The sequence below is a fragment of the Python bivittatus genome, unplaced genomic scaffold (assembly GCF_059951505.1).
Source record: "Python bivittatus isolate LINGU-HERP-01145 unplaced genomic scaffold, Pbiv_v1 ctg000400_np1212, whole genome shotgun sequence".
Classification (NCBI taxonomy): domain Eukaryota; kingdom Metazoa; phylum Chordata; class Lepidosauria; order Squamata; family Pythonidae; genus Python; species Python bivittatus.
In genome coordinates, this window is record NW_028277073.1 from 7,670,665 (window position 1) to 7,687,281 (window position 16,617).

The 16,617-nt window shown below is 37.7% G+C and overlaps 1 protein-coding gene across 3 annotated transcripts in view; it reads right to left on the reverse strand.

The window, feature by feature from the left end:
* The window catches only part of UBE2D1 (ubiquitin conjugating enzyme E2 D1), a 37,633-nt gene extending 21,527 nt beyond the window's left edge, over positions 1 to 16,106 (reverse strand). Inside the window, exons 1-2 of one of the 3 annotated variants that reach the window (XM_088144394.1) lie at positions 15,885 to 16,023; positions 1,091 to 1,225 (exon numbers count right to left, since the gene is read on the reverse strand). Coding sequence is in view for 2 of the 3 variants with exons in the window: in XM_088144392.1 (XP_088000518.1) it covers positions 15,831 to 16,097 (267 nt within the window). In the remaining variant the exon portion in view is untranslated. Of the gene's footprint in view, positions 1 to 1,090; positions 1,226 to 15,830 lie in introns of all 3 variants that reach the window. The other 2 variants (XM_088144392.1, XM_088144393.1) reach the window with 2 other exon arrangements.
* Positions 16,107 to 16,617: the final 511 nt, after the last annotated feature.

Sequence of the window (16,617 nt, forward strand, 5' to 3'; positions counted from 1 at the left end):
ATTCTTACTCTGTACCTTTTCTTCCAAAACGCCTTTAAGATAGCTTATAAAAATTATATGCAATTAATAAAAGCAGCAAAACAAAGTATATTAAAAAGTATCAACATAATAAAGGCATAGTTGCATTAGCTCTCCAACTTCCTGAAAATTGAGGCTTCCAAAGGTGCCAAATATCAAGTGATGATTGGGCCAAAGGGGTGCTTTTGTGAAAGAATTTCATAAGCAATTTACTATAACTGAAAAGGCTCAATTTTTCATGCCCATCTGCTTCATTTTTGAAAGCAAAGGAGCTTAGATTATAGCTACCGATATGATTTGCATGTATAAATAAACATATTGTCAGCCCAGAATTACAGAGATGCTGTCAGGAAGGCTACAGCTCCAAATGAGCAGATATTGGCGAAGGATACAAAAATCAATAAATCAATAACAAGAGCTTCCAAAGTTATATTCATAATAAAAGGAAGAGAATCAGCATACCAGCTGCTCAGTGAAGATGGCAAAATGCTAACAGGTAACAAAAAAGGCAGAACCTATTCCTGTAGGTAAGCAGATGTTCCATTAGGCAAATATAAAGAGCAGGATGAAAGGGCAGGATGAAACAGTCATGGAATGCCTGCTCACTTTCAGTGAGAGGAAATCTCCAGAGTCAGATGAACTGGATCTTAGGGTTTGAAAGAATTGATTGTCTGGCTGAATTCCTACATAACATCTTTGACAAATCTTGGAGAAATCATGAAATACCAGACAACTGGAGAAGGACAAATGTTATCTTCAAGAAGGGAGAAAAAGAAGTCCAGGGAATTCCAGACCAATCAGTCTGAAATTGATATCTGGGAAGATTCCAGATCATATTTTTAAAAAGTTGATCTGAACACACCTTAAAAATAAAACTGTGATTACCAGAGGTTATCAATGGATTTGGTAGATTTTGGGAATGCTGTAGACAGAATAGATTTTAATTTCATCAAAGTATTTGACAAAATACCCTGCAATATTCTGTTTAGCAAGATTACCCATTAAAATGACAATGAATACATAGCTGGTTCAAGAAATGTACTTGAAGCCTGCTCAATGGTTCTTCCTCTACCTGAGGGTGATATCAAGTGGAGTGATGAAATGAAATTCAGTCCTGAATCTGGTACTCTTCAGTAATTTTTTTCATGACTTTGAAGTTAAGGAAATTCTTCCAAAATTTGCAGGCATAAAATTGGGCAGGTTAATACTGTAGAAAACAGAAATAAAATTCAATATTATCTTGATAAGTAAGAAAAATAGATTGTTCTGCTTTATTCTGTAGTAGTCTACCATCTCTCAAGTATTATGTGCAATTTTCAGCATCAAGTAGTAATAATGATTTAGAGAAACTGGAACAGCTACCGGGGGGCAGGGGCGGGGACACAAGGATGATCAGCAACTAGAAACTAAGCCCCATCACTAAATATCTAGGAATATTCAGCCTGAAAAGAGAAGCTTGGGAGAATATATGACAAAACTCATCAAATTTGTCAAAGAAGATGGCTATGACTTGGTCATGCCCCAGGAAGTAGGAAGCAAAATTATAGATTTAAATTCCATAAAGGCAGACCCCACTGAATCTTAGGAAACAAATTCCAAACAGTAACAACAGCTTGATTGTGGACCCAATTACTCAGGGAGGGTAATTCATTAGATGTGTTCAGTTATAAGCAAGACAACCATCTGTCAAGGATGTTTTAATCTGGATACCTGCATGAAGCAGGGAGTTAAACTTAATGGCCCAAATAGTTGGAATACGTGTCCAAATGAATGCAGTGTCACAGAAGCAATTTCCTTGAATAGGAATTAATACCTAGCAGAACATATATTAACTGTTAAATCCAGCTCCAGGAGAATCATGAGTTTGATCTATATATTTCAGTTCTGGCCAATTCAAGTTCAGATACAATAATGAATATGCATAATATTTTCTCTTTTATAAAATAAATTTTACATACAATATAAAACAAAAAGCAGTGTCTTTGGTGATATAAAATGCTACAATCTCTCTTTTTAGATACTGAAGGAGGTTAGCTGTTTTAACACATTGTTTATGTGTATTGTAAATTTAAGTGGAAAATGTTTTAATCTATTTCTTGTCATTGTATTCAAGTTGACACAAACTAATTCACTCAATACAATATAGCAGTGCAGTAGGATAGAAATTTTTAATTTTTTACACAGTTTTGAAGAACTGTATCATCAGTAGTTAATTAATTCTTGCCTAAAAGGCAACACTAAATTAGAAAATGTAATTAACAGCATACTAGAGTTTAGAAATCTACCCATAAAACATCAAGATTGAGTTTCAGACACTGCTACAAATTGAAACTAAGCAAGAACCATTCTAATTACCATCAGAATTACTGAAGATTATTTTAAACTGGAACTTTAAAAAATACATGCCCTTAAGTATAAACTGTGTGAAGCAAAAGGGTAGAGAGATAAGAAGCTAAAGTTGTATCTAGAAAAGTAATATGATAAAGCCAAAATGTAACACTTTCAAATGCTATTGATTTACACTGGAAAATGTCACTGGAACCAATAGATTCCATATCTTCTTCACACACACCCCATCTGTTCTAGAAGCTCATCCAAATTTGGGTGGGGGGGAACTGTGCAGTGGGAAAGCTGATTGATGTTATTATTTCAAACGAATAAGTTAATTGAATTCCGTAGTCAGAATAGTATTAATTTTTGACTGATTCATAAATACTTTACTAAAGTTTCCTAGCTTGATCACCCAGAGGCTATTCATTAACTAATTAATCAGCAAAGTAAAATTATTTTAAGGTATTTCCGTGATGGCTTACATAATAATCCTATCTGTAGTTATTCATGAAACCATTTTGTTAAATGAAGATTACCTCCAGATAAGAGTAAATAGGACTATAATTTTAAAAGTGTGAATACCTTTGTTTTATATTAGATAAACTCCTAAAATACTCAAATACAAGAATACTATAAGTCACTTTACAGTAGCCTAACTAAACTAATTTAATTATTTATAGCTTAGATGTAGAAAAAGGAGCTGAAAATTAGAAACTAATTTTGTAGTATGCAAAAATAGAGGGTATTATTCAGGCAGAACCAGAGTTATAATATTAAGGACTAATAGCATTTCTTAAACACAATAAAATACTAAATACAATGTAGCCATAAATATCTCTCTTACTATAATTTTACATAAGTCATTCTACTACCCATTTTTGTAAAACAAAGCATCAATTCCAGAAGAAAAATAACCTTTGGAAATGTTTTCTATGGTCTTCCTAGAATTTCTAACGTGTTTCTTGGGAAAACTGTGTGTCTAAAAATGTTTTTTACTTTTTTTTTTTCCTCCTTGGGGCATCACATCTCTATAGGTGGGTAGCTATTTACAAACTTGACAGTGGCTGGGCTCTCATATTGTGTAAAGGTAGAAAATAGTTTTTGGATTAGCACAATGTGTAAACCCAGCTATTATGGTTTGTGAGCCTTGTTTTATGGCTTAATGTTATTATGAACCAGGCATTATGGTTATTCAAGAAACCATAATTTAAATTAACTACAGTCAGTGCATCTGATTTCTGAAACTACCTTGCACTTTCCTCACATTAATAATTGTTATAACCAATCACTGTTTACCAAAATTCAATTAGTAAAATTAATCAAAATGAATATTCACTCTGACACCTGAATACAAGAGCCACATGTTTACTGTTTTTCACATAATTCCCGTGACCTAGAAAAACCATTAAAGTTACTTGCAATTAATTTTATTCTGAAAAACTAGTTGCATGCCACTCCTGAGAGGTCATTTCAGTGTATACTTGTCCAAAGAAACCAATGGCAAAATTGTTCCAAAGTACAATTCCCTTTTAAATCCAAGAGCTCAGATTTCATGGAGAAGAGAAAATAACTTATTTATGCAAAGCGCTGATACTACCAGTCCAAAAGAGAATCCACAAGTGTCCAATTTCCAAGTGTCATGAAAGCTGAATCCAGCAATACACAACAAAGCTGCAGAACTGCAGGCAGTGGAAAACCTGTTGATGTCTTTACAATTTTCAATTCCAGATGAAACCAAAGATCCTTAAAATGCTGGCTAGCCTAAAATCTTCCTAGAGGTCTACCTCACTGAAACACAGAGATACTCTTAATTATACAGGAGGTTGTATGTGTTAATAGTCCCCGTCTACGTAAAAAATTAAATGCTGACATGAAGTATTTAGTAATAATAAATCAGTTAAATCAGGCTTGTACAGTCTCTAAGCTAAACACAGCCAATCAACCACACACTGTTATCATCCAGATTCTCAACAGTGTTTAAAGGATAATTAAAACTACTCAGACTACTAGGCTGCTTTTAAGTTTGCCCGTTATTTTGCTTCTGAAATGAACATTGCTTTTAATTTCACTATTGTTATTAAGAATTGTTGGTTTTGTGGTGGTTTTAAAACTTTTCTCTCCTTTTGTAAATTGCTTTGGGGCTTTTCTTTGAGAAAGATTGATACAGAAATAAAATAAGTAACTTGCTTGTTTTCCTATCATGACCAAGCAGAAATAACAGTACAGGTAGTTCTCAGTTAACAACAGTAATTGGGACTGGAATTTCCATCACTAAGCGATGCGATCATAAAACACGACGTCACGTGACCATACCGCTTAGTGACAGAAATCCTGGCAGTCCCTGTTCCCATTGTTAACTGAATCCCACTGATCATTAGGTAAGGACCCACCCCGCCCCGAGCTATTCCTGGCTTGGTCCCTGTCAGCCCTGAACCTCAGTAAGGTAAGGGTTTCCTTCCTCTTGAACTCCCACCACCCACCTATCTCCCCAACTCTGCCCTTTTGGCCACCCTGCCAGTGGCACTCTTCACTGGCAGTGGTGGTACTGGCAGGGCTGAAGTAGAGGCCCAGGCCTTCAGCTGTCTCAGCTGGCCACTGCCGACCCAGGACCTCCAAAGCATCATGAGAAGGCCACATGCGATTTGGAGAAAGGTGGGTGTGGCCTTCTTGTGAGGTTTCAGAAGCCTTCAGAAGCCTTCCAAAGCATCATGAAAATTGCGTATGCAGCCTCAGGAAGAAAGCTTCCTGCAGCCAGCAGCTGCCTTACATAGGGCCAGGCTAGGCACACCTCTCAGCAGTGGGAGGAAGAAGATGGCAAAGTCAGTTGGGTGCAGCAGTGCTGCAGAGCACGGGGTCCTTGTGCTGTGGCGCTGGGGTGGCTGGCTGCAGGGCTTGAGGTGGCACTCCCTGGTGGCAGTGGTGGCACCAACAGCACAGTTCTAGTCCTGCCTTAGGCATGAAATAGAGGTTCAGGGGCAGCGGCAGCCAGCTGAGACTGCTGAAGGCCCCAAGCCTCTATTTCAGCCCTGGTACTGCCTGGCCCCCACTGTTGCCGAGGAGTCCCACTTGCAGGGCAGCCAAAAGGGCAGAGACTGGGGGAAGACAGATGGGAGGGGGTGGTTGAAGCACACTCTGCAGTCCTAAGTGTGGGTGGGCTGCCAAGCACCCAAATTTTGATCACGTGACCATAACTTTGGGGACTGGGTATAAGTAGCATTCATTCAGTGCCTCTGTAATATTGAATGGTTGCTGAATGAATGGTCGTTAGAGCCAATTTGGTGTAGTGGTTAAGGTGCTGGCCTAGAATCCAGGAGACTGAGTTCTAGTGCCATCTTAGGCATGAAAGCCAGCTGGGTGACTTTGGGCCAGTCACTCTCTCTTAGCCTAACCCACCTCATAGGTTTGTTGTTGTGGGGAAAAAAAGAGGAGGAAGAAAAATTAGATATGTTCGCTGCCTTGAGTTATTTATAAAAAATAATAAAGGCAGGATAAAAATCTAATAAATAAAATAAATACACTACTAAAACTCTCATGTCTGTAACCTTCAACTGCAAAATGGTGCGTCACAGAGCAACAATTTTTGAACCACGGTACCTCAAATAGGCTAACTTATAGAATGTGTCCAAAATCCAGGACCCATTACTCCTGTGGGATTGAAATTTGGGAAATTTGTGGCCGCTTCAGTACTGCTGAGCTGCTGCGCCGCCATGATCAGCCCAGGTCCAAGTACAGTTGTAGTGTTTCCTAGATGTAGCAGATTATCTGGATCTTTTTCGGGCAAGATTCAGGCCTCAGGATGGGGCAGAAGCCACATTGGTCATTCTAGTTAATACCACTGACCACAGTATCCTTCTGCGCTACATGTGAGGACTGGGAGTGGTAGAGCTATTCCTTCCTGAGTGGGTCATTCAAGATGGCAGCAGAATCACTGTGGCTCACCTCGGGGCTTGACTCTCACCTTTGCTTTTTAACATCTATATGAAGCTGCTGGGAGAATAACCTGCTGTTTGGGATGAGATATCAATATGCTGATGACATCCCACTGTAAATCTTGATCTCATACCTAGCTGGAGATGCAGCAGATGTCCTGATACAACGTCTAGAGCTGCAGGACACTGGGTGAGGAGAAACAGATTGAAGCTCAATAACAGCAAGATGAACATGCTATTCATCTGAAAACCATCTGGCTATCAGCTGCTGTACTGACTCTGGAAGGAATTGAACTTTCCATGAAGAGGAGGCTGGTAAGTTAATCTTCTTAGACTGACAGCTACTGCTGGATCTTCAGTTAAAGCCACAGCCAGAGAAGACTTCAACCAGCTTCAGCTGAGGTACCATTTGGGGCGCTACATGGAGGCGGAGGCGGCAGAGGAGGAGGAGACGGCGGCCTTTGGTGACAGCAACACATGTCCTTATTACCTTTAGAGAAGGTTGCTGTAATGCACTTTACATGAACTGTCCTTGCAGAAAATTTGAAAACTGCAGTTGGTATAAAATGCAGCATCCCATCTATTGACAGATGGGAGTTGTTAAAGCCATACAGCAGCAGTTTTGCAAGTACTGCACACATTTCCAGGTTGTTCAAACGGCTGGTTTTAGGCTGTAAAGCTCTATATGACTTGGCTTCCAGGTATCTCCAGGACTGTCTTGTTCAACTTGCCTTCCTTGTTTGCTTAATCTGGGAGGGGATGTTATGGGTACCTTTCCCCTGAGAGGTTGATGAGGGAGGCCCCAGAGATGGGATTTTTGGTAATAGCTACTATACTCTGGAATAACACCTACATTTCTATCTTTCTGGAAATGAGCTATTTTGCAAATGTAGTTGTCTGATGGCAGTTAGCTTCACCTGTTGGAGCTGGATGTTGTCAATAGAGGTGGTCTTAGCCTTGTTATTATGAACTGGTTTTTAAATATTTTTCAGTTTTTATTGTGTATTGTGAATCATCTGAAGTCTAATGAAGTGGGGCAGTATATACAAAATTGTACATAAATTAATAAACATGGGATTGAATTATGTGCATATTCGAAGAAATAACAAAACATTCAAATATCAATATCTTACTGAAGAAAAATGAAGAACTGGATATAGAAGAAAGGAGCAATTAAGAAGAGTGCATACATGGGCTAGAATTATAATTATATAATTCTGCTTAACTATATGGATTAAAACTTCTAAACATGAAAAAAAATTAAGATGCAAAGAATTGTCACAATCATATGCATACACACACCTGGGTTGCAACTGATAAATCTCTTCCAGCCAGCCAGGAAAGCTTAATTAAGCCACCATTACTCAACAAATGTTTAGGACATAAATTATTCAAACAAACATTAGACTTACTTGTACATATTTTTGGAGCCTAGTAAATTGTGGTCTTAATTAACATGTTATTTAAAAAATTAAACTATATTTCACAAAATTTGAGTAACTGAGCTTGACTAAGAGAACAATTTTCAAATAGCAGAAGCCTGGATATGTATAACTAACAATAAAAGTTTCACTGTTCATAGACTGTGTACACATTTTTTCTTTTGTTGAATTTCTGATTATGTGAGGAGAAATTGACAAGAAAATCTGTACGCTCTATGGCTTAATATAACACTGTAATTTCTTCAACTACTGTAGATAACTTAAAAAGCCAAGCTAGTTATCAAAAGCTCACGGACAGTTCACAAAACTCACAGAAATATTGTCTTAGAAGTCTACAGGATGATATAACTTGAAAATATATGCTTCTCAAGTAAATATAACTGTCATTTATTTGTTCTTAGATATATTAGATACATTTACAAATTTAATTCCCGACTGAAATCTAAATGCTGTATAAATATATTTAACATTTTTAATTTTATAGAATATTGAAGTAGAAATATAATACAATTTAATAAATTTAGAAATATGGTTTGCAATATTTGAAAGCTAATGCTGCAAATGAATCATCTCATTTGCATTCACAAAATACATATTAAAATGTATTGGTAATTTGTATCTTTTCTTAAGCTTCTAGTAATGGGAACCTCAATATCCTTCCTGGTATCCACAATTAAACATTAAACTGACATGTTATTTTTCAAAACCATGGCCCTGTTTCCAGTTTAAAACACTACAGGAGGCAGCTTGAGACTATCAGAAGCAGGAATGTTTCTGTTGTTTTTGAATGTTCTGCAAAGCATCTGAGAACGGGGCACTTCACAAATGGTACTGGTGCAAGCAAAATACTCCTTCTCAAAGCAGCAACATTCTCTTAGCCCCAAAAAGTTCTCTATCCCTATCTTCCATTAAGACTTCCATTAAAAGAAAAACATGGTAGTAGTTTCCTTATTTGTAATGTTTATTGCAAAGTAAACCTGTTTTTCACAAATAGTTTTCTCTTGTATGTTTAGGACACTTTCTGTCTGAAATAATTTAGAAGCTGGCTTATAAGCACTGAAAGAAAGAGGGAAATTTAACAAAACAGATATAGTACGAGAATATTAGCATTCCATAAGTGTTTTGTCCTCTTCACCATTTAATTTAGATATATGTTCCAGATGTCTGGTAAACATAAGCAAGCAAATGTCTTTCATCTTTTGCAGGCAATTTGAATTCCTTCAGTTATGTAACTCCCTGTGTATGTTGTCAGTTTTTCAGAGGAAATCTAGAATAACTAAACATCAGGACTCTGGTACAGTAGATATTTGGCTGCCACAGACTAACACTGCTCTCCTAAAATGTCTAAAATAGTCTGGCTTTCTCGTTGGGATTTCCAGATTCTTCAAGATTACTGATGCTGTTAAAAATATAGCCCCTAGTCATTTCACTGGAAGTGGTGCCAAATACAGGATTAGTTTCTTTTATAAATCTAAGAGAAATCACAGCAGATTATTAGTATATGGAATTATCTAAAAATGCTGATCTTAACTGACTTAAACATACCACTCAGTATTTCCTTTTTCAGTTTATGTAAAATGTTCTTTATAAAGTATGCAAACTGCTTCATTTGCATAGTATTATTTGTTATTGGTTGTATGAAAGTTCTACATCATTTCAAAATAATTTATTGGTTTAAAATGAAAGCAAAACTATGTTGAGAATATAATTTAATCAAAGGTCATTTACATAATGAAAATCAGAACTATGTCAGAGGGGCAGTAGCAGGGTTTTAAAGCTTCTCATACTTTCACAAAAAGCTGATGAATTTGCCTACTTTTGTGATGCTTGATATTTTCTACTTTCAAAAATCAAAGGTACCCAGCCATTAATTTCAGATGATTTATCAATGGTAAGACTGCTCTTGCTATATCAGATGAGTTTCTTCTGGTTTTGTCATTTCTAAGTATGAGAACTGTAAAAAGTATGATGTTCTACATATAGATTTTAATTAATTAAATTAATTAAATTTGAATCCAAATCTCATGTGTTTAGTTAAGTATTGAGAGGATACATTTTGCTCATTTCTCCTCTTAAGCAAAATATAGCTATTAAATTTGTTTCTGTCACTTTGTTTGCATCACGGTCACTACTGGTGCTTGGCTTAGCTATCACTTTAATTTCTAAGCAGAGGAAAAAGGAGCAGAAAACAGAAAATACAGAAATACCCACAATGGAGGAGTAGACTATAAAGATGGTAGAACTTGCTGAAATGGCTAAATTGACTTGTCTGATTAAGGAAGGAACAATTACTTTTATAAAAGACTGGAAATCCTTTATGGACTTTTTGCTGAAAATGGACAAAAATGAATTGGTGGTTTCAGGATTTACTGATTAAAAAGGGTTGTTTATGGGAAGAAGGGAACCAAGGTATGTAATTTGGGAGGGTGGAAATGGTAATAATCATGCTAGTAACTGCTGTGAAGAAGATTGGAAGTTGCTTCTTTTGATATCTTTCTTTTTCTTTGTCTCTGTTTCTCACTTTTTCTTTTACCTTTTTATTTATTTTGCTTTTTTCTATTTTTTTTCCTGAGATTCTGTAGTTTTTTTAATTCTGTGTAAAATTCTTTTGTAATAAAAATTATGTATTTAAAAAAAGATGGTTGGATTGCAGCTTTGGAGGACCCTGGAAGATGTGGATTATCCAAACTCTTTCCAGTCAGGTTTCAGGTCTGGACATAATTCAGAGACAGCAATAATTACAATTATTGATGACCTCTAGTAGAGTCAGAATGGGGGTGACATGACTGTCCCAGTTCTCCTTGATTTCTCAGCAGCTTCTGATGCAATCAATCACAGTTTCCTTCTGAACAGGATGGGACAAGAGGTGCAGTGGTTCTCCCCTCTCTGTGGCCAGTTCCAGTTGCTACTGATGGTGGGGGAGAGGTGAAACCTGAAATCCTTGGTTTGCAGGGTGGCATAGGGCTCAATTCTCTTGCCTCTTCTATTTAACATTTACATAAAGCTACTGGGTGGGGTCACCAATTGATGGGGATAGGTATCATTAGTATGCTAATAGTACTCAGTTGTACACCTCAACTCTGGGTTGATTTAAGTGATGTTGTCAAGATCTTGTCCAGTGTCAGGAAGCTGTTGAAGACTTGATGAGGAAGAACAGGCATAAACCCAGTCCTTTTTATAATTTTATTAAATATTTTTAAAAAGGAAGATAAAGATTAATACAAACTAATATAAAGTAAGAAAAAGAAAAGAAAAAGGAAGACAAGAGAAAGCTAAAAGTGCGAGAAAAAATTTAAAAAATAGAAAAGAAAGAAAAAAGATACAAAGAAATACCTTCCAATCTTCTTTGCAGTAGTTATAATTATAAATTTACCTCTTACTCTGCGGTTACAAGATCTCTATGGTTACAACATAACTCTCTTCTTTCTATAATCTATCCTGTATAATCATCAAAACCATACATCATAAATTCACTTTTTTCTGTTTTATGCAAAAAGTCCATAATGGGTTTCCAGTTAGAAATAAACATAGATACTGTATTTTCTCTGATCAAAGAAGTCAATTTAGCTATCTCAGCAAGTTCCAACATCTTCATCAACCATTAATCCATTGTGGGTAGTGACAAATCTTTCCATCTTTGTGCATACAATAATCTCACTGCAGTTATGTACAAAAACAAAGTTTCATAATGTTTCCAACTGTTTGTCTATCAATCCCAAAAGAAAAACCTCGTCTCAATTGTATTTAATCTTTAAAATCCTCTGAATCAGTGTGTGTATTTGAATCCAAAAATTTCTAGCTTTTAGCATGTCCAAACATGATAAAATGTCCCTTCTTGTTGTCCACATTTCCAACATACATTTGAAGTGCTTTTATACATTCTAGACAATTTCTCTGGTGACATATACCAACGGTACATCATTTTATAAAAATTCTCTTTAAGATTATAACAATGTAAATTTCAATCCTTTGTCACTTTGCATATAGACTACTGCAGTGCACTATACATGAAGCTACCCTTGAAGACCACTTGGAAGCTACAGCTAGTCCAGAATGCGGCAGCGCAAGCAGGTATGGGCATACTTCAGTCCACTCATTTAACACTTCTGTTACACAAGCAGTACTGTGTACCAGTGAACTTCTGGTTCAACTCAAGGTGCTAGTTGTCTTAGGGACTATCTTTTTTTTTCATTGTGCCTCTCCTGTCAGATCTAACACACAGTGGGCATGCTCCAGGTCCAATGCATAACAAATGCTACCTGATGGGACCTAAGAGGCATATTTTGTTACAATGTCTGCCCTCCGGAATAGTATCTGTCTGAAGGTTTGAAGAGCCCCAACCCTGCTATCTTTTAAATGAGCCTTAAAGACTTGGCATCATATTTTTAATTATTTTAAATACTTATTTATAAAATATTCATACTTTAAAATACTTCCATATTTTATGAAAAGGAATGTATAAAGCAGCTTCATTTTTCTGTAGATAGCAAAAAGCAGGATCATTGGAACATACACATTACAATTCTGACTTTAGTGTTGGGATTTTTAATTACAGGCAGTCCTCGACCTATGACCATTTGTTCAGCAACCGTTCAAAGTTATGATGGCGCTGAATGGTTATGAGTGGTCCTCAGAGTTCAGGCTGTCCCAGCACCCCCAAAGTCATGTGATCACGATCTGGGTGCTTGGCAACTAGTTTGCACTTATAGTCACAGTGCCCTGCAATCGCGTGATCGCCATTTGCATCCTTCCCTGCCAGCTTCCCCAGAAAGTGGGGAAGGCTGTAAGTCGCTGGGGTAAGTCTCCCCCAGATCCTCTGTGCTTGTGCCATGCCAGCAACTCATGCATCTCCATGCACCCTTCCTGACCCATATTGCACACCCTCTAACCCTACCCCCCTCACATCTTTGCACACTCTCACACACTCTTCCTGACCTGCGCTGCGCTTCTTGCGCATCAGTGTTCCTCCTTACCCTGTCATCTACAAATCTGGCTCTAGTTCCTTAAACTGATATCATGAAGATGATTTCAGAAGGCTGAAATACACACACTTATTGGAGCATTGGTTTTGTTTTGTTTTTTAAAAAGAACCAGCCATTTAAGATAGAAGAAGAAAAAACTTGGGTGGATAACTAAAAACAGTATTATACAGTACATTTAGCTAAGAACTCCAATAGGTCTATACTGGTTTCAAATGTGCTAGTCATGGTATACAAAGTTTGCTGGCAAGATACCTGGCCATACTGCAGTTACAGTTTGCTAATCAACAAGAAGACTGACAGCTGACCATTCCTTGACTCCCTCCCCTCCCCCCCCCCAAAAGCTTCAAATATGGGTCAAATATCAATTATCAGAAGGGTAATGGGGAAACTATCTCAGATTCTAATCTCTCCCAGAAGCCTCACAAAATTCTAACCATCTATGTGGAGATTCCTTCATATCAACAAATGGAAGAAATACTGGTACACTTGCAACATCAATAATACACATTTATTGAACACAATGTATAAGCGTATTTGTATATACCAATCATAGCTATAGAAATTAAACTATGGGAGTCAAGTGGGAGACAGTTCAATTGGCTAAATTAAATGGAAATTCCTTACAAATATCCTTACCTGCCTTAAAGACACAGCTGTTATCCACTTCTTAAATGTTCCCTCCTCAATGAACAAAGTAATAATTTTATATTTAGACCAAGGATAACAAAGATCATGGAACATTTCTAGTTTGCCACTCTATATTTTTAAAATCACTTAATCGTCAGATTTAAGAACATAACAAAAAAGAGAAGTTTAAGAGAAGTTTAAGAATCTCATGAAGTTGATTTAAAGTATCTGTGTTTCTACAAACCAATCAGATAATACTGAATCAAACCTTTTATCAATATATGTATATAGAAAAGATATACATTTAGGAAGACAAAGTTAATGTTGAAAGCAGAAAAGAGGATAGAGTTTTCAAACATAAAATTATTAAGTGCATTTTGTGTGGGTAAATAGGTTGGTTACCCTTACAAAATGTTCTGTTCCCATGCAACTCCAATCCCTTCCCATCTGGGGTATGGGAAACATTTCCAGAGTGGGTTTTTGACTGCTACTTTTTAACCATTTGGTGGACTACTTGAGAAATACAGGGGAGTGAAAAAAAACTTCTGATACCCTATATTTTGCAAACAAATATGCCACTAACTAGATGGCATGAATATATCTATAAAGTAAATAAAAAAATATCCCAGCATCCCCAAAAGAAAACTGATAATCTGTCAAGGGGCAATTTTATTAAAGAGCAACTTTAACTTCCATTATTCATACAAAAATTACAGCATTGCTCACCCTTAATTAGAATATACAACAGATGTAAACATATGTTTAATCCTTAATATACTTATAATAGGGCTTGTTTAAAAGCATTTAAGATTTCAGCCTTGACATAACTTATAGCGTGTCCTAAGCACTCTGTTTTTAAAAAGTAATTTGATTTAAACTTTGCCTTTCTAATCAACTGAGTAGTCAAGGTGGCTATAAAAATTATTCTCACAAAGATCTAACAGTGAAGACTCTTAAGAACAAGGTATGGTTAGCCCAGCATACTATTTCCCATGGTAGCCAACCTGTCCCAAAGCTCTCCCTGGGAATTCCAGAAAGAAAAAATGAGGAGGGTGATTGTGTGAACAGTTTTCTGCAACCTAAATCTTCACCGAAAAAATCTCCCAACAATCAAAAGAATGCAATTAACTGTCCATGGTTGGAACAGAGTACACTACAATAATTAAAATGGTTTTCTGTAATTTTTCCTTGCCTACTTTTGCAGATAAATTGCATTAAATGACACCAATTTCTAATGTCATCAGTAACAACTTCATTTTCTTTTTTGGTAATTCAGCTGTTCCTCATCTTCCTTAATTTAACACCCACAAATAGCAAATGACAACATCTGAATCAACCTCTCACATTTTAACATTAACACTAAGCAAGCTTAGTCTAAAGGATGTAATTTCTTTAAAGACCAAGTTAAAGCAAGACATTTCCCAAGAACTGGCAAAAGCAATGGCTGCTTGAGAAGTAAAATTCTCAGAAGCTGATTGAAGCAAATTGCTCACAGACTACTTCTTCAGTAAGACAGACTGCTGATCTTCACTTTAAGTGGAGTGCACAAAATCACATCCTTTTATTTCAAACCACAATTACTTTCCCTGCTAGGCAGAGAAAACTGCCAAGTAGAAAGAACTACCAACAGCATGCTCATATACACTCTCAAGAACATCACAAATAGCTGCAAAAATAATAGCAAAGCAGGAGGCACTCTTGTAACACACTTCAACCTAACTAGGCCTGGTATGCATGTTGACTAAGATGGCATAGGAGCTGGTACAGAAACAACCCTTTTTTTTCTTCCAAGGCAATGCTAAAAGTGTAAAGAAAAATCTACACAAATATAATCTGGCAGCATTAAACTAGTTTCATACGGGGAGCAGTTGTTTTGCTTCATTGGGTGGTTTGAAAGGCTACATTCCCTACAGCAATGGAACATTATAAAAAAGTCTGTTATTTCTCAACATCCAGTTTCTACATGAAGCATCCTGAAACAATACTGTTTGGGAAAACCATCAATACTCGGAACAGCAAATGAGTTGGGGTCTGGGTGGTTCAAACTTTGGGCAGGAGAAAATATCCCACCAGAGAACCAATTAAGAACAGCTAAATCCCTGACCTGCCAGTTATGTATGAACAAGCTTTCTTCTTTTCTGTTGTGGAAAACTGCACACCACTCCTTGACAATTCTACTAAATTCGGGGAAAATAAAAGGGTACCTATCGAAAAGGGGAACGAAGCATTTTTTTTTTCAGGGTGGTCTACCATTTGCCAAACCATCCAGTATCAGGAGCTCCTGAAAGCTGCCATAGGGAGCTTCTGCGAGAAAATGCCTCCAAAGGAAAAAAAAAGGGGAGGTCATTCTTTCAGATCCCCTTCGCCCTCAAGTCCTTTCGTGTAGGCCCGGGTGCTGGTCCCCTCCCCCTCAGGGACGCCTTTTTCCCGAAATGCCAAAGCGGTTCTCCCTCAGTCCTCTCCGGCTCAACTGCTCCCAGGCCCGGGAAGCTCAAGCTCACCCGGTTCCCAACGGACGAGGGGCTGCCTGGCCCGGCCCATTCGGATGCGCTCACCTTCTGTATCCGCTTCAGCGCCATGGGCAGCGGGGGATGCGGGCGGACCGGTGTGGGGAAGCCGCGAGGGGGAACGAAGAGGAGGAGGCGGCGACGAGAGCGTCGGCTGCTCCAGGAAGGGGGGGAGCGGGCGCTCGCGGGGCGTGTTAAGGCCGGAGCCGAGGTGCCGCTCCGCTCCCAATCGATGGGTCTTTTGTTTCCGCTCCTACTCATAGGCGGCACACTCCACCCACCACCTCCTGCCGCCCGAGATGCATTCTGGGACATGTAGTTCCAGCGGGACAGGCGGGCGATGCCGCATTCTCTGGACTTCTGCTCGGCAGAGTCGAGTAGTCGTAGATCGGAAGCGCTGGCTGTTCGTTGGGGCCGGGATTCTAGTTGTGGGCTCGCTGCAATATGGGGTACTCTGGGAAGACTTTAAACATTCCTCATTCTAATTAATTTTTATTAAATAAGGGTTTTTTTTTTTTTACAAAAACAGTACAAATCTAAAGAAAAAAGTAAAAAAAAGAAAATGGTAAGTAAATAGGAAAGAAATGAAAGAAAAAAGAAAGGAAGAGGAAAAGACAAAAAATATAAAGAAGACTTTAGGATTTCTCAATTGAGGGAGTAAAGATTTTGTATTTCTGCAAATTTTAGTGTCCCTCAAGTCAACTGATATTTCTCTCTTAGACATGAGTGGTGCTGTTTTGGTCACACGGTCAAGACCAATCTCCCAACTACCCTCCAAACT